Source organism: Lutra lutra, chromosome 2 (genome assembly GCF_902655055.1).
Source record: "Lutra lutra chromosome 2, mLutLut1.2, whole genome shotgun sequence".
In the NCBI taxonomy this organism is placed as follows: domain Eukaryota; kingdom Metazoa; phylum Chordata; class Mammalia; order Carnivora; family Mustelidae; genus Lutra; species Lutra lutra.
Genome location: NC_062279.1, coordinates 69943546 through 69971005, shown reverse-complemented (window position 1 = coordinate 69971005; position 27460 = coordinate 69943546). Strand labels below are relative to the sequence as shown.

General features: G+C 35.3%; 1 protein-coding gene across 5 annotated transcripts in view; it reads right to left on the bottom strand.

The window, feature by feature from the left end:
- Window positions 1-27460, bottom strand: part of NEK1 (NIMA related kinase 1) — a 213697-nt gene that overhangs the window by 95713 nt on the left and 90524 nt on the right. For 4 of the 5 annotated variants that reach the window (XM_047717704.1, XM_047717706.1, XM_047717707.1 and 1 more), the window contains exons 19-22: window positions 7733-7816; window positions 7218-7301; window positions 6466-6543; window positions 5286-5381 (exon numbers count right to left, since the gene is read on the bottom strand). In XM_047717704.1, the coding sequence (XP_047573660.1) occupies window positions 5286-5381; window positions 6466-6543; window positions 7218-7301; window positions 7733-7816 (342 nt within the window). The remainder of the gene's footprint in view (window positions 1-5285; window positions 5382-6465; window positions 6544-7217; window positions 7302-7732; window positions 7817-27460) is intronic. The other variant, XM_047717708.1, reaches the window with a different exon arrangement.

The following is a 27460-nucleotide window of genomic DNA, read 5'->3' as shown; positions in this document are numbered from 1 at the left end:
CAGGATCAAGTCCCACATCGGGCTCCCAGCTGTATAGGGGGTCTTTCTCCATCTGACCTTCCCCCGCTCATGCTCTCTCTCATTCTCTTTCTCTCAAATAAATAAATAAAGTCTTAAAAAAAAAAAGAATAAAGACTTCAACACTGGGCAGGCCTAGGTTCAAATCACTATTCCATACTAACTGGAATTTTGACTTCATCTAATTGTTTCATCCTTCTATCTATTTTATAAAGTTGTAAAGATTAAACGAAGCACAATATGTGCAGTGGTTATAATGTGCCTACAATAAATTACAGAAATTATTGTTATGATATATATCATGACTACTTGCAATTGATATAGCTGTACACTAAAAATCCAAAAAATTAAACACTGTATAAGCTAAAACCCAACAATTTCTCCATATATCAGTAATATTCTGGCAGGGAAAAAAAAAAAAAACCTTTTGAAACAGAAATAGAATTAGGTACTGTTAACAAATAACCTTTACAAGAAATATAACAAGTATGACCTTAAAATGATCAAAATTGTACAAGAGATACAAAAGAAATAATGAATAAATGTAGACACTTAACATGCTCCTGAATAAATTAATTTGTGGGTTTAAGGTAATACTGATAAAATTTCCAACCGAATTTCTTTTAAAGATTTATTTATTGATTTGAGAGACAGAAAGGGAGAGAGTGAGGGGGGACAAGGAGAGAGAGAAAGAGAGAGAGAAGCAGACTCCCCACTGAATGAGGAGCCCAATGCAGGGCTTAAGCTTACGACTCTGAGACCATGATCTAAGCTGAAATCCAGAGTCAGTCAGATGCTTAAATGAATGAACCACCCAGGTGCCCCCCAAGAGAATTTAAAAAGAAAAAAAAGAGAGAGAGAAAGAGACAAAAATTAACCAGGAATGTATCTGGTAAAGAAAAAGAGAGCAAGCAACTAAGGAAAACAAAGAAGAGTAAAAAGGAAATGAGGGGAAAACTCTATCAGAAATTTAAATATAAGGAGGAGGGGCAAGAAGGCAGAAAAGTAGGAGACCCTGTTTCAACCGGTCCCCTGAAGTGAGCTAAATATGTACCCGAACACTCTGAACACCCAGGAAATCAGCCTGAGATGTAAGATTATACACTTCTGGAATTCTACAGAGGCAGAAGACATCAGTGGAGAGGGTGCACCTTGCCTGGATCGTGGCTAATATGTTCAGCTATACATCCCCCAATCACCTGTCACCAAAATGACTAGGAGGAGGAACACCTAACAAAAGACAAAATCAGAGACTGTGCCTTCTCCCACGGGACTGCTGGATATGGACATAAACAGCATGTTGGAAAGGGAATTCATGGTAACAATTATCCAGGCAATGGCAAGGTTGGAGAAAACGATTTGTAACAACAAAGAATCTCTAAGGGCGGAAGTGAGAACCGACCTGGCAGAAGTTAAAAATGCTAGCAGTGAGATCCAATCTAACCTAAAAACTCTAACAACTAGGGTAACCGAAGTAGAAGATAGAATTAGTGATCTAGAGGACAAAATGATAGAGAAAAAGAATTAGGAGTAGGCCTGGAACAAACAGCTTAGAAGCCATGAAAACAGAATTAGGGAAATAAATGGTGCCATGAAACGTTCCAACGTCAGAATTTTGGAGATGCCTGAGGGAGTGGAGAAAGAGAGAAGACTAGAAGATATAGTTGAACAAATTCTGGATGAAAATTTCCCCAACCTAGGGAACGGAAGAAACGATCATGACCTAGAGGCACAAAGAACACCCACCAAGATCAACGAATCTGGAAAGACCTCCAGACACTTGATTGCAAAATTCATGAATCATAATTTTAGACAAGAGGTCCTAAGGGCAGCCGGGGGGAACAGATTCCTTACATACAGAGGAAGGTCCATCAGAGTAACGTCAGACCTGTCCATAGAAACCTGGCAAGCCAGAAAGGGCTGGAAAGATATATTAAGGGCTCTAAATGAGAAGAACATGCAGCCAAGAATACTTTATCCAGCAAGGTTTACATTCAAAATGGATGGAGAGATAAAAAGCTTCCAAGACTGGCAAGGTTTAAAACAGTATGTGACCATCAAGCTGGCTCTACAAGAAATATTAAGGGGCAGGTTCTATAGAAGAAGAAAGAACCCAACAGTGTCATAGAACAAAAATTTACAAGATAATCTATAGAAATAAGGACTTCACCGGCAACATGATGTCAATGAACTCTCAACGTGAATGGACTAAATGCTCCCATAAAACAGCACAGGGTTGCAGATTGGATAAAACAACAGGGCCTGTCCACAGGTTGTCTACAAGAGACCCATTCTGAACTTAAGGATACATCCAGACTGAAAGTGAAGGGAAGGAGAAGCATCTTTCATGCAATGGGTCTCAAAAGAAAGCTGAGGTAGCAATTCTCATATCAGATAAATTAGATGTTAAACTAAAGACTTTAATCAGAGATAAAGAAGGACACTACATCATTCTTAAAGAGTCTATCCACCAAGAAGATCTAACAATTGTAAATATTTATGCCCCCAATATGGGAGCAGCCAATTACATAAGCCAACTGTTAATCAAAATAAAGAGTCATATTGATATGAATACGTTAATTGTAGGGATCTTAACACACCACTCTCAGTAATAAACAGATCATCCAAGCAGAAAATCAATAAAGAAACAAGAGCTTTGAATGACACATTGGACCAGATGGACCTCATAGATATATAAAGAACATTCCACCCCAAAACAACAGAATACTCATTCTTCTCAAGTGCACATGGAACTTTCTCCAGAGTAGACCACATACTGGGTCACAAATCAGGGCTCAACCAATACCAAAAGATTAAGATTATTGCCTGCATATTCTCAGACAACAATGCTTTGAAACTGGAACGCAACCACAAGAAAGAGTTTGGAAGGAATTCAAACACTTGGAAGCTAAAGACCAAGTTGCTCAAGAATGTTTAGATCAACCAGGAAATCAAAGAAGAACTTAAACAATTCATGGAAACCAATGAGAATGAAAACACATCAGTTCAAAACCTATGGAATAGAGCAAAGGCGGTCCTAGGGGGGAAATACATAGCCATCCAAGTCTCACTCAAAAAAATTGAAAAATCCTGAATATACCAGCTCTTTTTACACCTTAAAGAACTGGAAAACCAACAACAAATTAAGCCAAACCTATGCACAAGGAGGGAAATAATCAAGATTAGAGCAGAGATCAGTGAGATAAAAGCTAGAGATACAATAGAACATATCAACGAAACTAGAAGCTGGTTCTTTGAAAGAATTAATGAGATCTATAAACCACAGTCCAAACTAATCCAAAAGAAAAGAGAGAGGACCCAAATTAATAAAATGATGAATGAAAGGGGAGAGATCACAACTAATACCAAGGAAAGAGAAACAATCATCAGAAATTATTATCAACAGTTATATGCCAATAAGCTAAGCAACCTAGAAGAAATGGATACATTCCTAGAAACCTATAACTTACAAGACTGAAACAGGAAGAAACTGACAACCTGCATAGACCAATATCTAGTAAGGAGATTGAAGCAGTGATCAAAAACCTCCCAAAAAACAAGAGCCCAGGACCTGACGGATTCCCTGGGTAATTCTACAAAATTCAAAGAAGAAATAATACCTATTCTCCTGAAGCTGTTTCAAAAAATAGAAACAGAAGGAAAACTTCCAGACTCTTTCCATGAAGCCAGCATTACCCTGATCCCCAAACCAGGCAAAGACCCCATCAAAAAGGAGAATTTCAGACCAATATCTCTGATGAATATGGATGCCAAATTTCTCAACAAGATCCTAGCTAATAGGATCCAACAGTACATTAAGAAAGTACATTAAAAAGATTTTCCACCATGACCAGGTGGGATTTATCCCTGAGATGCAAGGGTGGTTCAACATTTGCAAATCAATCAATGTGATAGAACAAATCAATAAGCGAAGAGAGAAGAACCACGTGGTCTACCCAACTGATGCAGAAAAAGCATTTGACAAGATACAGCATCCGTTCCTGATTAAAACTCTTCAAAGTATAGGGACAGAGGGAACATTCCTCAACTTCATAAAATCTATCTATGAGAAACCCACAGCAAATATCTTTCTCAATGGGAAAAGCTGACAACCTTCCCTTTGAGATCAGAAACACAACAAGGATGCCCACTTTCGCCACTGTTGTTCAACATAGTACTAGAAGTCCTAGCAACAGCAATCAGACAACAAAAAAGGGTATTCAAATTGGCAAAGAAGAAGTCAAACTCTCTCTCTTCACAGATGACATGATACTTTATATGGAAAACCCAAAAGACTCCACCCCCAAACTACCAGAATTCATACAGCAATTCAGTAATGTGGCAGGATACAAAATCGATGCACAGAAATCAGTTGCTTTCTTATACACCAACAATGAAAATATAGAAAGGAAAACTAGAGAATTGATTCCATTTACTATAGTACCAAGAATCATAAGATACCTAACCAAAGAGGTAAAGGATCTGTACTCGAGGAACTACAGAACACTCATGAAAGAAATTGAAGACACAAAAAGATGGAAAAACATTCCATGCTCATGGATCAGAAGAATAAACATTGTTAAAATGTTTATTGTTAATGTAAAATTAAATTTAAAAAATTTTAAATATATTCTAAATCCATAATTACTAACACAGTGAGGTGGTGGCAGAACAGATAGAATAATGGAGCAGAAGAAAGCTTGATGCATGTGTACTACAGAGTCATTCTCTAGTTTGTATAAGAGTTTAATATATGTATTTATATTACTATTTATGTCAATAATTTATATTAATTCATATTATATAGGTATTTATATTAATGTATAAAGGTAGATTAATATACTATAAATTTATATATTTTATATTTATAATATCTTACATAATTATAATATAAATTATAAATCTATGTTATATTATATATAAAATATATTTATAAATCAGTGGCAGAAGGAAAGCACAGCCATTAAGTGATGCCAGTACTTTGATTAGGAACTTGGCAATAATAAAAACTTACTATTTTAGAACTTATTCATTTAGAATAAGTAAATTAGGTTCTCACCCCAAATCAAACCCCAAAATAACTTTCATACTGATCATCCTTAAATGGGAAAGACAGAGAGGGAGAGCCAGGTGAGGGGATGAGAGGGGGAAATGAATGAGAATAAAAAAGGGGAAAGAATTACAAAATTATAATGGTGACATATTAGCCAGTAAGAGATACAGGAACACCAACATGACAACGATCAAGAATATGAGCTAAAGCTTACATGCTCTTCCCATACTTTCTTTTCTCTCTCATACGCTTCCTTTCTCTTTCGTTCTAATTGTTCTTTTAGTACAGCAGCACGCGCACTTGCTTGGGCCTGAAAATAAAAACAATCAACAAAATTAGTTACCAGAAAGAAGGGGATAGGTTGTTTTTTTGTTTTGTTTTGTTTGAGGTCTCTAAAACAATCTACTTATTTTGCCAAAAAGAGAGGAGTTCTGGGTGGTGGGGGAGAATTTCTTGAGTAAAAATAGAAGCTCACTCTATATCCCTAGCACTAAAACCAGGGCTCAACACACAGCAGCTGCTCAGTAAGTATTTGTTGAATAAAAATAAATACAGGCATATTCTTTTTTTTTTTTAAGTGTGCAGCATGATGGTATTTTTATTTATTTTTTAAATTAAATTTCATTTTTTTCCAGTGTTCCAAAATTCATTGTTTATGCACCATACCCACTGCTCCATGCAATACGTGCCCTCCATAATGCCCACCACCACCAGGCTCATTGCACTCCGCACCCCCCCCCCCCAAAACCCTCAGTTTGTTTCTCAGAGTCCACAGTCTCTCATGGCTTGTCTTCCCCTCCGATTTCACCCAATTCACTTCTCTCCATCTCTCATTCTAATGGAATATCAAATGTAAAAATTTTAAACTATGGTTATTATATACAGACATCATTTGTCTTCAGAGAAACAGACAATAATATTTTTCATTTTTAAGGTTACCATTTTCTCTTTCTAAGACTGTGTAATAGTTTCATATACTTCTGTCATTTTATCAAATTACTCTCCATAAATACAGGATACGAAGAGAGAGGAAGACACTGTTTTTCAGAAACCAAACAGTGAAGGATAAAGGGGAATGAAAAATTAAGGCAGAGAATAACTATGTAAGACTTAACACAATTTTCTTTTACTTTTTTAAGCTTTTATTTGTTTATTTGACAGAGATCACAAGTAGGCAGAGAGGCAGGCAGAGTGAGAGAGGGAGGAGGAAGCAGGCTTCCTGCTGAGCAGAGAGCCTGACGTGGGGTTCAATTCCAGGACCCTGACATCATGACCTGAGCCAAAGGCAGAGGCTTAACCCACTGAGCCACCCAGGTGCCCCAAGACTTAACACAATTTTCTACCTTAAGTCCCAATCTTCTCCAAGAAAACTGTAATACATTTCTAGTTTATACCTTAAATGCTTCAACTTTTTTCCGCCGCATGTCAGCCTCCTCACTTCCTTCTTGTCCTTCAGAATAATCAGCTTCTTTCTACAAAGTAAGTACATAAGCAAACCTCTTAGGACAGAGCCTTGAATTCAGTGCAGAGCTCTGTGGAAGATAATACAAATAAACTAACACCTAAAAATATAAAATGGTATATTGTTCAACACTACTAATTTTCTCTCAAGTGCTGCAAGTGAATTATCCACAACTACCAACTCTTACAGACAATGAATGGAAAAAAAGACAAAAATAGAATGATATAAAATGGCCATGGGTAGTACTTTAATTTTCCTCTCAAAATTCCTCTGGAAAAGTGGTCTTATCAATTTTAAATCCCACAACTAAAATGTATTTTATTCCTATGTATAGTTTTCTGATCTTTGACTTGAACTCCATCAGATTTTATGTTAGTGGCACAGCATTTTTTATTTTTTTAAAAGATTTTATTCATTTATTTCAGAGTGAGAGAAAAAGAGGAGAGAGAGAGAGGGGGCATATACAAGTTGGGGGTGGGGAGAAGAGGGAGAGGGAGAAGCAGACTCTGCGTTGAGCAGGGAGCCTGATGTGGGGCTCTATCCCAGGACTGTGGGATCATGACCTGAGCCGAGGGCAGATGCTTAACCAACTGAGCCACCAGGCACCCCAGTGGCATAACATTTTTAATCTTAATCTATTATAATGTCATTCAATTACTTTTTAAAAATTATTATTCAACCTGCCTTTTCACCACGAAGTTTGGCTCTAATCTGTTGGCGCTCATTGAAATTCTGCAGTCTTATTTGCCTCAGTCTTGCCAGATAAACCTACAAGGAGAGAAAAAAAAACATACAGCAGTTTAATTGAGGGAAAAACTATCAATATTTTTACTGCTAAAAATTTTTTAATTTAAAGAAAAGTGTTAATCTGAATACAAGAAATAAAAGTTTCAAAATCTGGTTAATGGAAATGTAATATTAGCTTTCAAGTGTTTAATTTAGATCAACTTATTTCTGAAAAGAAACACATAATTATAAATTTTTATTTTTATCAAAAAAAAAGAAATCAACTCAGAATACTGAATATCAGTTATGGGGCAAAATTATGACACAGCATGTCAGTCAAATTATATTAACAGGTCCCTGTAGACTTACAAAATCCTTAAATAATTGTTAAGAATTTAAACCATGCAAGAAAGGAAGGCAATAAACTCAAAAATGGCTATGTGACGGAGGTAGCGAACATGCGGGAAGCATACCTCTTCCTCTTTGTTTCTTGGCTTCCCTCCTCTTGAAGAGCTGGACCTGCCTCCATACATAGCTGCCAGGTTTTGCAGGATTCCCTGTTCATCATTTAATGTACTAAGTTTAAAGAATGACTAAGGCTACATTAGCATCTTACCTAGGAATATCCAGGTGCCACTTTATTTCATTTGGCAAACATTGATCATTTCTAGTGGATAAACTTAGATAAACCCTGGCATTTTCTTACGTCAGTATAACCAATACATTCATTGAGAACAGAAGGAAGCAATTAAACCCCATATATAATTATTCAAAAGAGAGACCAGCTATGTTTTTATTAGTCATTTAAGTAATCAGCTTTTTAAAACTGCTTTGGAGGTTAGCTAAACCCAAATACAAGTTCTGTTCTGTAACGGGTTGGTCATTTCTACACATTTGTTTACATACTAAATACACAGACACAATATTAAATATTTGAACTCAAATTCTACACTTGGACACATCCTGTTACTATACTGCAAATGATCACATTCAATCACAAACTGGTATCATTTTTAAACACAGCTTATCATAAACATGGAATTATGTCCTTATTAATTATTAATATCCTTCCAAAAAGTTATCAGATTGTCAAACTATCCATTTTCTCTGTATTCAGCACACAACTATGCTGTAAGATTTTCTCCTTAAAAAAAAAATCATCAGGTTCTAACTTTCCTATCTAATGTCTTTTTATCAGCTTGTTGAAAGCATACTTTTTTATATTCATGACCTCCATTTTCCTGCTTACTATTTACATTTTTTCCCTATTTACTTTCTAACCTAACACAATCTGGTTTCTGATCCCACTAAGACTGTGAAAATTTTCAAGGTTACCACTGACTTCCTAGTTCACAATTCAAACGGACACTTTTGAGTAAATTTTTAATTAATATTTCCACTGGAGATGAGTTTGAATCCATATAACTCTTTTTTTCCTCTCATAAAAACATATGTTCACTGCAGAAAGCTTATAAATCATTCACAATTCAACAACCCAAAGCACCTAAAGTCTAAAGTTAATTTACTTCCAAATTTCTTTTTCCTCATATGTATAAGTACATACACATTTTATCTTTACAAAACTGGAATTTTACTATAGTTATTCTGATTTTACCTTAATATTAATCAGCATATCAATTAATTGTAATATTCTAAGTCTCTCCTCACATTCAATATCCTTAAAAACAGTATTGTTAACTGACTATATAGTATTCATAATATTCCACCAAATAGTGTTCTATAATTCACACATTAAAAACAAATCTCTCTTCTCTTTCATATTTATAACAGCACTCTCTCCTGGGTTCTTCCAATCAATCCTATTTTTCCCTGGCTTTTCTCTTCCTTGGCTCATCACTAATGTCAATATTTTGTCAAGGTTCATTCTCTGGTCCTCCTTCTCTTCTTATTCCTAGGCTTTAACATATGTTGCTGATTCCCAAATCTCAATCAGCCTTGTAGTCCTTTTTCTTGAATGTCTGTGTATATTCAACTAACATCTGGACAACTCTACTCACTATGCAGCAAAACTACTTCAAACAATTTATAAACCTGACTTCATCATTCTTTTTACTATATGATTTTATTCCTACTTCAGTTATTGATCACAATCTGACACCCAAGGCAGCAAGCTTGGAGTTTTGCCTCTTTCTCTACCCTGCCAAAATAGGACAATCGAATTACTAAGCCACCTCCTCCTGTCTAACTACCCCTTTAGTTTCTTCCTGAGTTCATGGTCTCTGCTCTTGACTTCTGACTTTCCAAGAGTTTCCTAATTTATCATTACATCTCTTAGTCTATTCCTTTCCCCAGTCTATTCTCTACAATGCAGAGTAGCCCTTTTAACAGTTTCTTTCACATCAAAGCCCACATAAACCTTCCAATGGTTTCCATATCTTCGTAATATATGAATATAGATTATTCATATACATTCTATTCCATTGCATGGCAGATAAGGCCATTTGTGACCTATTTCATCTCTGCCAATGCCTACATTCTAGCCATGATGACTACATGTGGTTTATAGACTATGTCATGATTTCACTCATCTTCTTAAAATGGCTAATTCTACTCATCTTCCAAAATGCAAATCAAACATTTCTCCCATGGAGAAAGCCTTGCTCATACCTCCACCAGTCATTTAAGTGTGACATGCCATACCATTTTTATATATACCATCTGCAGTAGTGCACATCAGTGTATCATAATGGTGGACAGGCAGTATATATGACGGTTAAGAACATGGACTATGAAAAGACTCCAAATTCTGTCAGTTCACACGTTTGTCAATGTCACCTAACCATTGCTGACCTTCAGCAAAATTACTGAAACTTGCTGTAAGTTTGGGCATAATAATACCACCTACTTTGTGGGTATATCAGAACAAAAAACATTATTATATGAATGTGCTCTGCCTGTCTCTTCTTGGAGCCTGACCAAAGGCTACTGCCCACTCAGTTTCTTCCCCTCTTCAAAGGGATCTTGGCATTAGCTTATCAGTTCCTTGAGCTTTTGAAATATGAGTCAGAGAGTAGGAAGGTGAAGGAAAACAAGAAATAGGCAAGACTGGGCAAAGATGTGAACTATGAAAAGATGATGGAAGTATCTACAGTTACAGAAGAGTGGGTGGAGGAGAACTGAGTATCACTATAGCCTATATCTTTCTTTCATGGTATTTGAGAACTTTAAGTAGAAAAAACTGAGTTACTTTGAAGCAATTTTTTTAAAAGATTTTATTTATTTATTTGACAGACAGAGATCACAAGTAGGCAGAGAGGCAGGCAGAGAGAGAGGAGGAAGCAGGCTCTCCGCGGAGCAGGGAGCCCGATGTGGGGCTCAATCCCAGGACCCTGGGATCATGACCTGAGCCGAAGGCAGAGGCTTTAACCCACTGAGCCACCCAGGCGCCCCATGAAGCAATTTTTTTTAACATTTCATTTTGAAATATTATAGATTCACAGAAAGGTAAAATGTACAAGGAGTTTTCATGGACCATGCATCCATCCTCTCCCAAGTTAATCATCTTGCATAACTATAGTACACTATCAAAGCCAGGAAACTGATTCTAGCAATTATACATGACATATAGTGTATCTGTATTAATGCAATTTGTCACACATATAACCTTATGTAACCATCACCATAATCAAGATACTCAATTGTACCATTACTATACACTTCACAGCCATATTCACTACTCCCTACCTAACACTCATCAACTACTAATATGTTCTCCATCTTTACATTTCACAAAATTTACATATTGGAATCAAACAGTACATATCATTTGAGATGGACTGTTTTTACTTCATATTATTCCTTGCAGTCCATTTCAAGGTATTGGATGCATAAATCAATGAGTTGTTCTGTTTCACTGCTAATATTCCATGGTATGGATATACCATAATGAGCTCATTCATTGACTCACTGCAGGACATTGGGCAGTTTCAACTTTTTACTATGAAGAGTTAGAAGTTGCTAAGAACATTCATGTACAAATTTCTGAGTGAAAATACATTTTCTTTACTCTGGGACATAAGTGCAAGAGTAGAATTACCTATGGTAGATCCATTTTTAGTTTTAAAAGGGACTGTCAAATTATTTTGCATAATGGCTGTGTCACTTTACATTCTTACCAACAATGGATAATTCAGTTTCTCCACATCATCACCAGCATCTGGTTTTTAATCACTTGTTGTTTTTTTTAAAGATACTCCAATCTGGGGCACCACTTAATTCTTCAAAACTGTTTTGGCTGTTTTAAGACCTTTCCTTTTCCATATACATTTTAGAATAAGTTTGTCTGTATCTATAAAAAATGTTCTTGAGATTTTACCAGGAATTGCACTAAACAAAGGTCAAGTTAGGACAACCTACCATTTTTACTACATTGAGTCTTCTAATTCATGAACGTGGTATGGAACATGGTATGATTCTTTAAGTATTTAGATCTTCTTTGATTTCATCAACATTTTGTCATTTTAATTGCATAAATCCTGCATGTTTTACTAATTTTTTTCATTTTTTGGAAGCAATTATAAATGGTATTATATTTTTATACACTTGTTTATTGTCAATGTATGGAAATTCAGTTGATTTTTCTGTGTTGAATCTTGTATCCTGCTAACTATAATGAACTCATTTTTAGTTCCAAAAGAGTTTTCAGAGAGTTCTTGGGATTTTCTAAACAAATAATCATGTCAACTGGAAATAGCAATTATTTCATTCCTTCCTTCTTTTCAACTCTGTATGCCTTTTCTCTTTCCTGCCTTACTGCAGTAACTAGAACTAGTAACTAGAACTAGAACTAGTAACTAGAACTAGAACTTCCAGTACAATGTTGTGATTCCAGTGGTGACAGCAAACATCCTTCTTTTTTTCCCTACTGTAGAGGGAGAGCATTTAGTCTTCTATGTATATGAAGTTAGATTTAAGGTTTTTGGTTTTTTTGTAGATGCCTATTATGAAGTTGAGGGTGTTTCCCTTTATTTCCAGTTTACTGACAGTTTAAGTCATGAACTTTATCAAAAGATTTTCTGCATCATTTGATATGATTTTTCTTCTTCAGCCTCCTGATATGGTGGATTACACTGATTTTCTAATATTGAAACATGATTTGCATTTCCAGACTAAATGCTACTTGGTCATGTTAGATTAGAATAACTAAAATTTTATTACAGATTTTTGCACCTGGGTTCATGAGATACATTAGTCTGTACTTTTCTTTTTTGTGCTTTGTCAAGCTTGGATATCAGGGTAATATAGGCCTCAGAATGAGTTGGGAAATATTCCTTCTGTTTCTATTTCCTAAGAGATTGTATCATTGTATCAAACTGGTGTTAATTCTTTGAATGTTTGGCAAAATTCTCCAGTGAAACCAGGTAGGGCTGAAGATTTATTTTTTTTAATACATTTTAAATCACAAATTCAATTTTTAAATGTTACAGGGCTGGGATGCCTGGGTGATTCAGTCAGTTAAGCAGTTGCCTTCGGCTTGGGTCATGATCCCAGCGTCCTGTGATCGAGTCCCACATCAGGCTCTTTGCTCGGCAGGGAGCCTGCTTCTCCCTCTGCCTCTTCCTGCCTGTGCTCTCTTTCTCACTCTCTGACAAGTAAATAAACAAAATCTTAAATAAAAAAAAAAAAAACCACAAAACCAAAAAAACTAAGTTACAGGGCTACTTAAGTTATCTATTCCAATTTGGCAGTCTGTAGTTTTCAAAGACTTGGTCTAGTTCTTCTAAGTTGTTGAATTTATGAGTGTCAAGGTGCTTGTTATTACCCTGTTACTCACTACAAAATCTGTAGTAATATCCCTTGTTTTATTCTTGATATTGGTGATTTGTGTCATCTTTGTTTTTATTGTCAATCTAGAGATTATCAATTTCATTCAATTTTTTTTTAAGAACCAGCTTTCTGTTTCATTAAATTTCTAAATAATTTTCCCATTTTCAATTTCATTGATTTCTACTTGTAATGATTTCCTCCATTCTGTTTGCTTTGGGTCTATTTTGCTCTTCTTTTTCCAGCATCTTGAGATAGGAACTTAAGACTGCTGATTTGAAGCCTTTCTTCTTTTCCAATATAAGCATCTAGTGTTATAAATTTCCTTCAGAGCAGGGCTCTAGCTGCATCTCACAAATTTTAATATGTTGTGTGTTTATTTTCATTCAGTTCTATGTATTTTTAAGTTTCTTTTTAGATTTCCTATTTGACCCCATCTTAGTTAAAAGTGTTTTAATTTTCAATTGTTTCTACATTTTCCTGTCATCTTTCTAGTATAGATTTCTAGTTTGGTTCCATGATGTTCAAAGATCATACTCTGTGTAATTTTGATTCTTCTGAATTCCTTAAGATTTTATGATCCAGTATATAGTCTGTCTTGGTGATGTCTCATTGCATGTTAACTTATTTCCACTTGAAAAAAAAAGTATATTATGCTATTGTTGGGTTGAATGCTCTACAAGTATAAAATAGAACTTGGTGGCTTGTGATGGTGCTTAGCTATTCTGTATCATTGCTAATTTCTGTTTAGCAGTTCTATCAATCACTGAGAAGTAGGGTACTGAAGTCCCAAACTATACTTGTGGATTTGATTTATCCTTTCAGCTGTTTCCACTTTGTGTATTTTGAAACTCCATTGTTTGGCATATACCCACTTACGACTGCAGTAACTTCTTACAGGAGTGATTCTATTGTTATTATATAATGTCTTTGTCTCTTTGTCCTTAGCAATTTTATTTGCTCTGCTAACAACAGATTCTTTTAGCTTACTTTGCTTGAGAATATCTTTATTTCCCCCTTGAAGGACAGTTTAATTAGATAAAGGATTCAGGATTGACAGTTCTTTTCCTTTAGCACTTGAAAAATCCTGTCATTTCCTTCCGTACTCCATGGTTTCAGATGAGGGATCTGATGTCATTCAAATTGGTGCTGCTTTATAGGTAATATAGAATTATTTTATTATTAAAACAATAAAGAATTGTTTTGGGGCACCTGGGTGGCTCAGTGGGTTAAGCCGCTGCCTTCAGCTCAGGTCATGATCTCAGGGTCCTGGGATCGAGTCCCGCATCGGGCTCTCTGCTCGGCAGGAAGCCTGCTTCCTCCTCTCTCTCTCTCTCTCTCTGCCTGCCTCTCTACTTGTGATCTCTCTCTGTCAAATAAATAAATAAAAAATAAAATCTTAAAAAAAAAAAAGAATTGTTTTGTCTTTTACTTTCAGAAATTTAATATTGCTTGGTGAAGATTTGTTTATCCTAGTTGGGGATTTGCTCAGCTTCTTACATCTGTAGGTTTATGTCCCTTGCCAAATATATAAAGTTTTCAGCTATTATTTCTTCAAACAGTTTTCTCACTCCCACATTCTTTCTCTTATCCTTTGGGCTCCAATGATACAAATGTTAAATCTCTTCTTATTGTTCCACAGATCCCTAAGACTGAAAAATTTTCTTCTGTCATCTCCACTCTACCACTGAATCTACCCAGTGAATTTTAAATTTTTGTTATTATAGTATTTTCCAATTACATAATTTTCATTTGGTTATTTTTTATAACTTCTTTTTTTCGCTGAGATTCTCCTTTTTTTATTCATTCAAAAGAGCTTTAATTGCTTGCTAAAGCATTTGTTTGAAGCAGCTTTAAAATCTTTCTCAGCTAATTCCATTATGTAACTCATCTTGATAACAGTGGCAGCGCTATGGCCTTACTCATTCAGGTTGCGGTTTTCCTGGTTCTTGGTATGACAAGAGATTTTTTTTTTTATTATATCCTGAATATTTTAATTATTTGAAAACTCTTAATAGCTTCAATTTTAGTAGGCAATAGCTCCATTTAGGATTGGCATTTAGGTTCTGGCCTACTTTTGTGGGCTTTAGTTCCAATGAGTTTGCTTTCCTGAGCCCTTGTAATATTATTCTAATATGCTTCACTGTTCTGATGCTGATGGTACTCTTGCTCAGTCTCTCCTGGCGCTATCTTGTGATAATGAAAGGTGCCTCCCTAAGCCACCTGCTATTACTGGAAGATCTCCTGAGAGTAGGAGACAGATGACACTTGTCTGGGTCTTTGTATGTTTCTAGATGGAGGGCACAGAGATACAAAGACCTTATGGCTGCTACTCTGTTGGGGATAGATCGAATCACCTGCTAGTGCCCTAGTTGTTGAGTGGAACTGGGATTGTCCAAGGCTTTTTTTGCCACTGATGGGTCAAACTGCCCTCCAAGTCACCTGCCCATGCTCTAGTTGTGGAATGAGGTTGGGGCAGCTTGAGGCTTCATTGTTGCCCACAGTTTACAACAGGATCCTACTGTAGCAGATCCTGAGATTCCTCTTTCCCAGTAATGTGGTGAGTGAGAGCAGGCTTTTGGTTTTTGTTTTAGCTTTTTTCTGTCTATGGTGGATCTGGGAGGCAAGCATGGCCAACACCCAGCCCACAATATATGGGAGATAAAAAGAAACCCCAGGAAACCACATTGCCACTTCTTAAGTCCTAAGGTCTCTAGTTAGCTCATCTTCTTCTTTCCAGGATAGAGAATCCTACCACAGTTGTAAGCTAACTAGTTTCCAGAGTATTTAATTCTATCTAGAAGGGAGGAGCAGGGAAAAGAGGGTTTATGCGATTTTATTCTGGAACTGTGCCTAAGTCACTTTTTAGTAGCTAGGGTTTTTGTAATACAGTATACACTATGACAGAACCAGTATCATTAAGGTTCAACAGCTACATGGGACTGTTGTAAAGTCTAAAAGAGACTATTATGGGTTGAACTGTGCTCTTCCGAAATCCATATGTTGAAGTCCTAACCCTTGGTACCCAAGAATTTGAACTTATTTGGAAATAGATTCTTAATCAAGTTAAAAGGATATCATTAGAGTGGGTTCTAATACAATACAACTGATGTCCTTATAAAAAGGGGAAATTTGAAGCAGGTTCACATACAGGGAGAACACTATGTGAAATGCAGGCAGACATCAGGATAATGATTCCAAGGTCAAGGAATGCTAAAGATTGCAACCACCAGAAGATAGGCACGAATGAGTCTATCTTGCAGCCCTCAGAAGGAATCTACCCTACAAACATGTTGATCTTGGACTTTTACCCTCCAGAACTGTGAGATAATAAGTTTCCATTGTTTAAGCCACTTGGTTTATGGTATTTTGTTATAGCATCCCTAGAAAACTAATACAGAGATAATGTATATAAAATATTTAACATCATGCCTGGCACACTAAGCTTTCAGTAAACAGCCACTGCTATTATTTGTTGGTTTAACTATTGCTTATCTTACATTCTCTTGCTGGCACAAAACCCAATATACTACAGTCAATAAATGTTTGTGTAATATTACATAAATGGATGAAAGAATGAATGAAAGGCGTAACACTTAACTGCACACTTTTAAGGCATTTTTCCATTAGTATAAGTAAATTCCAAATGACTTAATATGAGTTAATAAGAAAGTAACATTTCTCAAAGGAAATAATTCAGATTTTCTAAGTTACTCAACAGAGGAAAACTGATAACCAAGAAAAATTTTTGCACATGTGTACCAAGAAACATGTAAAAGAATGTTTAAAGCAGAACTCAAACCCAACTAAATAAATACCTATTGTCAGGAGAATTAGTAATTGTGATAATATGCACACAACAGGATACTGTACAACTACATTCAACTACACGAATGAATTTCAGAAAAAAAATGTTGAATGAAAAAAACCAAGTCCCTGTCTATATACAGTATAATTTTTATAAGCTCAAAAATAAAACAGGATACCACATGGTGTAGGTGTATATACATAAGTGGAAAAAAGCATTTTAAAAAATCCACAGTAATGATAAATTCAAAATTCAGGATAATGGTCACCTCTGGGAGAAGGCAGAAAAAAAGGTTAGGTCAGGATTGCAAACTAGAGATCACAGGCTAAATCCAGTCCGCCACCTATTTTTGCATGGTCCAAAAGCTAAGAATGGTTTTTCACATTTTTAAATGGTGAAAAAAAATGAAGAGAATATTTCATGACCACATGTGGTTTATAAGGAATTCAAATTTCAGTGTTCATAAATAAAGTCTTATTGGAACTCAGCTACACTCATTCATTTACACAATGTCTATATTTAGTTTTGTGCCATAATTCAGTTTGCAGTTATGACAGAGACCTTATGGCTAATAAAGCCTAAAATATTTACTATCTGGCCCTTTACAGAAAAACATTTGCCAATCTCTAGATTAGAGAGCAGTATATACACTGAACTTATCAGTGCTCTGACCTCCTGAGTATATTATTTTGCTTCATAACTTACACATATATTACACGTATTCATTTCTTTGTACCAAACATGTTATTTTAGAAGGATAAGAGAATACTTTTTAGAGAACTGAAAATTTTTTTTAAGTAAACAATTTAGTATTAAATAACTAGCTTGCTATTATGATACTTTTTAACAAGAATTAGCAAACTGTAATACCCAGGTCACATCTAGATTGCTGCCTGTTTTTGTAAACACAGTTTTTCTAGAACACAGCCACACCCATTTGTTTTAGAGGAGACAATATGGACTGCAAAGTCTGAAATATTTACTACTTGCCCCTTTACAGAAAAAGTCTGTCTATACCTGCTCTACAAAATTATGCCTACAAGTTTTACCTAAATTAAAGCAAAACTAATATGAGATTTAAAAAGGAACAAAGAGCATAGTAAAACACCTAAAAGCATAATCTCCAAAGCCACACATTTGGGCTTACATCCTGTCTCTACATTCTATGTGATCTTTGGCAGAGTACTAAGGACTCTGAGCTGGTTTCAAAACCTGTAACTTTGGAATAATAATTCCTATATAAAGAATTATTGTCAGGATTAGACTCTCAGTTACTTTACTTTTTATTCATACTGTTTAGAAGAAAGCAAACCATTTGGTTGGAGTCTTCCTTTTTAGTTTCCCTGACTTTTGAAGATTTCATTTTTCATTTTTTGAAAATTCCAGTGACCCAGAGAAAATTTTGAATTCATATGCAAGCATATATAATTACTTTGAAATCCACATTTTCTGTAAAATTTCAATTCAACCTAGAAATTATTTATGTTCCAAATGCTTAAAGCCAGGGACTTCAATTTCATATTGCCACAGAAACAATGTTATAATTCATTATGATTTCCCAAAGCATTTAATAAAACATACTGAGCAAATAATTTATAGCAGTTTTCCAATTCCAAAGGATTAATTTTTAAGACTCAGAACCTAATCTTACCTGTTTAGGTTTATTTATAATGTGATTTGTAAAAGTATTAGAAAACACATATTGCTGCATGTGTCACAACCTCTTTAAAACTGCTTCTCTTCATCAGCAAAATGGAGATTCTGTGAGTGGTTATAAGGATAAACCACAGGATAAATGTATATACATTTTCAAACCGTACAAATGATGACTATTAATATTTATCAATAGATAATGCTGCCTAAAAATTAAAATCAGTGATTTTAATTTTTTTCTTGAAGAGTCAGAGTTATTATAAATATTCATTACTGTATTATGCTCTAGGTACATATAAAGATTTAACTACTTATAATGTTGAACTGAGAAGTAAAGAGAGTCACAGCCTAAATGACTACTATAAAATTAGTTCCCAGGTATTATTCCTTTCCCACTTAACACCAGTTTCTATTCACATTCATCACATCAAGGTCTTTGTTGGTCAATCTCTCCCTGACTGTTGGATGTTATACAAAATGAATGGCAAAAGAAATTGCAAATCTTGCCAAAGATGAAGGATGTCATAAAGATGTTGACAGTGATATTGTAAAATTGTTCAAATCAGATGCAAAATCATCTATACATAGGACAGGACAAATTAAATGAATAAAAGAAAACTGCAAAGAATTATAATGTTAATTCCTCAAAATATTTTGGTTATTAAAAAATTAAGAAATCTTTAGAAAACTGCCAAAGTCTCAGCCATTTTTAAAAAATGGTTCTCTTTTATATTATATAGAAGTATATGCAAAATCATGAAGTGAAGGGTGCACCATCTTTCATCAATTCTAATATGAATAATTTTTAACATTTTAACATCTCTGAAATGGGGTACATTTTAAAGTCAATGTCATCTTATACTCTTATAATCTCACCAACTGTTGGCCAGATATCAGTTATAACATAAATGTTATGCTGGAGTGATATCTAAATTTTGTTAGTTTATCTTTCTTGGTGTCAAAACTGGACAACTGTAACCTCTTAAAGTTTTGATATAAGAAATCACTTATGGGCTTGTTCAAAAGGAAACATGACCCCTGCTAGTCGTTGAAAACTTTCCACTGATTCCTTTTAAGAACAAGAAAATGCTAACAATAAAACGCACAGACTGGTGTTAACTCCTTGAGAGAAAATACAAGAGACAAAACTGGAGTACTCTTTTTTTTTTTCTTAAAGATTTTATTTACTTACTTGAGAGACAGAGAGTGAGTACAAGCAGGGAGAGCAGCAGGCAGAGGGAGAGGGAGAAGCAGGCTCCCTGATGAGCAGGGAGCCCATGTGGAGCTCGATCCCAGGACCCTGGGATCATGACATAAGCGGAAGGCAGCCAGCTTAACCAACTAAGCCACCCAGGCACCCCAACACTGGAGTATTTTTCAGAAATTCTGAAATCTCATGGAGCACTGGGTGTTGTACATAAACAATGAATCTTGGAACACCAAAAACTGATGATATATCTTATGGTGACTAACATAACACAATTTAAAAAAAAAAGGAAAGAAGTGTTGAAATATCAATGCACTTGGTGCCATAGAGGATAATATTATTTGAGAAAACATGAACATAAATTACCCTAATTTAAAAAAGAAATGGTGGGACGCCTGGGTGGCTCAGTTGGTTAAGTGTCTGCCTTCAGCTCAGGTCATGATCCCAGGGTCCTGGGATGGAGTCCTGCATTGGGCTCCTTGCTCTGCAGGGAGCCTGCTTCTCCCTCTGCATGCTGCTCCCCCTGCTTGTGGTCTGTCTCTCTTTCTCTCACAAATGAATAAGTAAAATCTTTAAATAAATAAATAATAAATGACTGGAAAGTCAAATTATAAGTGTGAAGTAGATTTAGGAATGAATACCTTTATCAATCTATTTCATTCATATTTTCCTTTTTATGGATTTACAAGAATGATATAATTAAAAAAGACAAATCTAAAAGTTATTTCAGCAAGTATAAAAGTCATAAAAAGTATTATATCAGTTAAACTGGCAATACTTTTTTTCTGTTAGTCATATATAAAACAACAATATACCTTACAGTTGTATCTTGGATTTGATAAAACACATACAGTATTCATTATATAATTCTATCAGAAAAATTACAATCCTCCCTAAATTAATTACTTTCAAATTAGCGTAGACTTAAATATAACAAAAATTATGATGAATATATATATTTTTTACAGAAAAATAAATTTTTATTATATCTCAAGATGGAATAGATAAAACAACAAAGCCATGTGATTAAACATCACATAGATGTAGGAGTATTTCTTCACATGCTTCTTCAATGTATTTCCAGGCTCTCTCTATTTATTGTTTTGTTTCAAGTTTTTATTTAAATTCTAGTTAGTAAACATATAGTATAATATTGGTTTCAGAAGCAGAATTTAGTGATTCTTCATTTACATATAATACTCAACAATAATTTTTAAATTGTATTTTTCAAGGTAAAATCCCATCCAAACCCTTTTTTCACTCTTTACTCCAAATGTGGATCTCTATTCTAGTTAGACTTACTTTAGGTGATCTTTTTCCAATTTCAACAATACTGGGCTAAGGAGTCTTCCTACAGGACACAAGGTTGAGTGACAGCACATAACACTATAAATGAGTGTTTCCACAGATTTCTGATTGTGTTTTCTAGGTAGACTCTGAAGTACTTCTTGAGATGTCTACCATACTCCTCTCCTACTCTCTCCTCCCTAAGCTTCTCTAATTATTGGAGCTGATAAACTCTTTCTTATGATGAGAATACAATGTCTAAACTCTGAAGTTCCTGTGAAGATAAATGAAGGGCAAAAGGAAGCTTTTTGTAAGCTTTATAACACGCTATACATTAACAATGGTAATTATTTCCATAGTTAATCATCTTCCCCCTCACAGCAGGAAACCAATTTATTCTTTCCTATTGAACCTCCCCCACATCCTCTGCAATAGTCCCCAGGCCAACAAGGCAATAGAAAGGTACCATGAACTCTCTCTCCAAGAAGATAAGGGAGATGAGATTTCTGGTAAAAAAAATTTCTTTGGTATTGCTGAAATTTAAGAGGTGAAGAAAGTAAGAAAGGTAACTCAAGAGCAGTAAGAAAGCCAAAGTGTGGAAGCTTTCAGCTAAGCTAAAAAGGTTTTAATTTACCCTCCGGGCAATACAGAACCTCTAAATAACTTTAAGCAAATGAGCAATGCATTCAGTTTTGCTTTGGAAAAATCACTGTGGTAGCTCAGATAAAAGATAAATTAGAAAGATCCAAGATTAGGACACCTGGTGGCTCACTCAGTTGCAAGTCTGACTTTGGCTCAGGTCATGATATCAGGGTCAAGGGATCAAGCCCTGCATTGGACTCCCTGCTTGGTGGGGAGTCTGCCTGTCCCTCTCTCTTGGCAGCTCCTTCTATGCATGTGCCTCTCTCTTTCTCTCTCTCCCTCTCAAATAAAATCAAGAGAGAAAGAAAGAAAGAAAGAAAGAGGGAGGGAGGGAGGAAGGAAGGAGAGAAGGGGAGGAGATGGGGGGGAGGGGAGGGGGAAAGGGGAGGGGAAAGACAACCAAATGAGTCACCCAAGTGCCCCCAGACTACAGACATTTAAACACTTATTCTATCATTTAGTATCTTGTAAAGCTTGACCCGTTAAATTTTTTATGCCTCCGTAGGATATAAAAGGGGAATGTAACAGGATCTACCTCTGAGAGCTGTTGTGAGATTAGAATATAAGAATTTAGAACAACTAACATATAGTAAGTACCCAGTAAATGAGATGTTAACAATTATTAGTAATATAACTATCAAACAGGGTGGAATGGAAGAAATTACTTTTGAATAGAGGAAGTTCTATTCTTCTCTGAGACTAGAGAAAACAAAAATTTGGTGCCATTATAAATATACAAGTTCAGGGGCAGAAAATGTGAGGAAATGTGGGACTTGTAAGCCCAATTTTCTCTGTGAAATAATGATGAAATAATGATTATCTTCATAGAGAGATAAGGGGAAAATTATTGAAGAAAACTTCCACTGTGGAAAATGAGAGAGGCTACTGACCACAAAGATATAAAAGGATTGCTAGTAGGACTGACAGCATCCCTCTTTTGGAAACTACACAAATGTCCATAAACCGAGGAATAAATAAACTGTGATATATCCACACAATGGAATATGACTTAATATGGAATAAAAAAGAACAAACTACTGATATACATCAACCTCAAAAAACTATATATTGTATATAATTGATAAATTAATATAAAATCTTTACTTTCTAAAAATTTTTATTTATTTGAGTAATCTCTACAACCAACATGGGACTCAAACTCATGATCCCCAGATCAAGAGTCACATGCTCTTCCCACTGAGCCATCCAGATGTCCCCTACTCATAAGATTTTTAAAAAGACAAAACTGGGGTGCCTGGGTGGCTCAGTCAGCTGAATGTCTGCCTTCGGCTCAGGTCATGATCTCCAGGTCCTAGGATCAATTCCCGTTCAGGCTTCCTGCTCAGCAGTGAGTCTGCTTCTCTCTCTCTCTCAATCTCTCTTCCCCCCGCTCCTCCCCACTGCTCATTCTCTCTCTCTCAAATAAATAAATTAAAATCTTTAATTAAAAAAAAAGACAAAACTATACTGACAGGAAGCACATCAGTGGTTTCTGACAGTTGGTGGCAGACTGACTGCAAAGGAACACCAACCCCCCCCCCAGTTTTATTGAGATATAAATACCACATAACACTGTACTAATTTAAGTTGTACAACATAATGACTTGATATACGTATATATGAAAAAATAATGATCACAAGAAGTTTGGTTAACATGAATCATCATATGTAGTTACAAATTTTGTTTTCTTATTGTGAGATGAAAAAACTTAAGTGATGATTGGATGGTGCTATACCATGGTTATGGCAGTAGTTACATGACTACTTTGTCCATACTCATTGTGATATACACTTAAGAGTTACGACTTTCATTGTATTTAAATTGCATCTATTAGTAAAACCAATTTTTAAGAAAGTTCTTATTTGAAGACCTGGGTAGAATGTTGTCCTATCAACCATGCTGATAAAGAAAGTACTAAAAAGGAGCTCCTTCACCTACCCTAGTCTACTGTCCCCAGAAACAGTCTCTAAAATTACAGGCAAAGGGGATGTGATAGGCAGAATTTTAAAAATTCCAAGGCTTCTTGTTACCCTTACTGCTCCACCAGACTTATAAATGCTACATAATTCCCAGCACTTTATATATCATGGATTTTATCAACGCAATTAGGTGATGTTAAAGGGGATGACTGACATTATAATAGAGACATTATCCACTGGGCCTGACGAATCACAAGAACCATTTATTCATTTGTTTACATATTTATTCATTGACAGGAGATATTTGTGAGCTATTTCTTTTTTCTTTAAACTGAAATATAGTTGACATACAATATTATATTAGTTTAAGGTGTACAAGAGAGTGATTCAGCATCTATTTACATTACAAAATGATCCTATAGTTAAGTCTAGTTACCATCTGTCACTATACATACTTACTACAACATAACTGACTATAAATCCTATGCCATAGTTTACATCCCCATCACTTATTTATTTTGTAACTGTAAGTTTGTAGTACTTAATCCCCTTCACCCATTTTGTCCATCCTCTCACCCTTAGCCCCTCTGGCAACCACCAATTCGTTCTCTGTATTTATGAATCTATTTCTTACTTTGATTTTTAGATTCCATATATAAATGAGGTCATACAGTTCATTGTCTTTCCCTGACTTATTTCACTTAGCATAACATTTTCTAGGTCTAACTATGTTGTCACGTATGTTAAGATTTCATTCTTTTTCATGGCTGAGTAGTATTCCTCTGTGTGTATGCATGCACATTCATGCATGTGTGTGCATACAATCTCTTCTTTATTCATTCATCTATGAGTGGACACTTAGGTTGTTTCCATATCTTGGCTTTTTTAAATAATGCTGCAATAACCATAGAGGTGCATATATCTTTTCGAATTAGTACCTTTATTTTGGGTAAATAACCAAAAATGGAATTGCTGAGTCCGCTGATATTTCTATTTTTAATTTTCTGAGAAACTTTCATACTATTTTCCACAGTAGCCGTACCACTTTACATTACTATTCACAGCACAAGGGGTCTCTCCTCCATGTCCTCATCAACACTTGTTATTTCTTATTTGATACTATCCATTTTGACAGGTATGATGTGATATCACATGAGCTCTTTAAAATCAGAGTTTTTTCCAGCTGGATTTAGAAGTGGCAGTCAGGAACTTGAAGTATGGGAGGGGTTTGATGTGCAAGAAATTATCTGTTGTGGACATGAAGGGGGCCACATGGCAAAGACCTGACAGTGGTCTCTCAGAATTGAGACTGACTCCTGGTCAAAAGCTAGTCAGACAATGAAGACCTCAATCCTATAACAGCAAGAAAAAAACCCTACCAACACCCTAAGCAGTGAAGATCTTGCCCTACTTGAGCATCAGATAAGGACACAGCGGGCTGAACCATGATTTCAGCTTTATGAGACCATGAGCAGAGGATCCAGTTAAAACAGGTCAAATTGCTGACACACAGAAACTATAATAAACTTGTATTTCTTTAAGCCACTAAGTTTATGGTCACTTGTTACACAGCAATAGAAAACTAATACAGAAAGGCAAATTTTAAATAGTATCTCTATCTCACCATAAAAAAGTTCTAATTTCAAATTTAAAATCTGTAGGCCTTCCCCACAGTTAACTTTAGCTCTCACCTCTATTTTACTGCTTCACATTACTAGTTTATATATTCTTATTCAATCTTAAGATGATAAATTACTCTAGAGACAAACTATATGTGAGTAAGCTTTAATTAAGTAACATTTCATTAATTAAGCTACTACTCCCAAAATTTTTAACTGCCTTGGTTTTAAATTAGCAGATATAAAAAAACTTAATATATGAGGCAATATCCAAATATAAAATAGTAAAATAGAAATTCTTCACTCTTACTCACATATTTCTAAGGTAAAGTTTTATGTATACATTTAGTCATCTAGGGAATGAAGAAATTCTATACAGTTTAACAAAATGAATCTGGAAGGTCATAAAAAAATCAGTCAAAATGCACTGCTCATCTCTAAGGATTTTTTTTTTAATGCTAACAAGATAAAAATACTAAATTCTGTTTGTAAGATGGCAGCATGACACTATAGCTTCTCTTCTTGCAAAATCCTAGAAGAAAGCTGTTTAAAGTGAATATATATTAGGACTCAAAAACAAGCAAAAGTCTTGGTAGTTACAAGTACAGAAGGAATCCAGAGATAAAGAAAAGTACACAAAATCAGTTTTAAGCGAGAAACTTTATTAGCAAAAGCATGTCAGAAAGAATACTATCACAGAAGGTATGAGCAACATGAAGCATGCTCTCAGACTTCTTGGAAGCTAAAAACATGAGAAGGTCTAGAAGCAGATAACAGTGGTTGCAGTAAGAGGGTTACCTCCATTGCATTACTCATCTCCACAAGCCAGAAAGTAGTCAGTCACCTTCAGATAGAAGTGATCAGAGAGGGCATAGTGGTAAAAGACAGGCTAATTCTCTGAATGACTGGTTATAATGAAGAAGAATGACAGTCTCCTTAGCCCAGAAAATAAACTGTCGAGGTATTTGCCTGGCAGATTATCAATACATGTCCCATCCATTCTCTACTCTCACCGAAAACTATGCAGGAGACAGGTCAGTAGCATTCTCCCATCTCACCAGGAGACCAAACAAAGGTAATGAGCAAAAAATAACTACTCCCAAATATGAATATTGTCAAGAACACCAAGAATTTGATAAATGCCAACACTGTGAAACAGAGAACTCAAAAACAGAGGAAACTAATAACAGCACACTAAAAACAAGATTTTGTAATAACTGTAGTATTATCAGAGAAATGAGAATATGATTAAGGAGATTTAGGGGAAAACTAATTACAATTCATGGACATGAAAACACAAGTTTCTAAATGAAAAGAAAAAACTCATTAGGTGGGCTGAACTATAGAGTAGACAATACTTAAGAATATATTAGTGAGCTAAAAACCAAATCTAGGAATATTTCTAAAATACAGTACTAAGAGAGAAAGGGATAAAAAGGATGAGAAAGGGACAAAAGGTAAAAGTACAGAGAAAAGCACATTTGATGAAAGCTCCAATCTATCCATCTAATAGGAATTCTCTTAAGAGAAAAAGGAGAAGAAGCAGTATTTGAAGCAATGGGGCCAAATTAGTTCTAGACTTAAGGCTGTTCTGGATCTGCCTAGCAGATCTTAGAAGCAAACCCTGAAAGACTCAAAAAACTATTCCCTAGTAACTTAACTACATCCCTGAATAAAGCCCCACATATTTAAATATGAAAAAATCCAAGATTTTTATACACACACACACACACACACACACACACACACAATGCCTGGCATCCAGCAAATTACCAGGTATGTGAAGAAGCAGGAAAAGACCCCAATGAGGAGAAAAACCAATTAGAAATGACAAAGATAACAGAATTATTACAGAAGGTCATTAAAACAGCTATTATATTCAAATTCAAGAATGTAGAGAAAAGCTTAAACATTATAAAAAGAGACATGGAAAACATAAAAATGACCCAAATAAACTTTAAGAAATAAAAAAATGTTAAGATGAAAAAGTTTTGGGGTGCTTGGGTGGCTCAGTGGGTTAAGCCTCCCTTCGGCTCAGGTCATGAACCCAGGGTCCTGGGATCCAGCCCCGCATCCAGCTCAGCAGGGAGCTCAGCAGGGAGCTCAGCAGAGAGCCTGCTTCCTCCTCTCTCTCTGCCTGCCTCTCTGCCTACTTGTGATCTCTGTCTGTCAAATAAATAAATAAAATCTTAAAAAAAAAAGATGAAAAATTTTTCTGAGATTAAAAGAAACCACAATGTCTGCATGGGATTTATAGATTAGACAAAGCAGAAGACAAGAT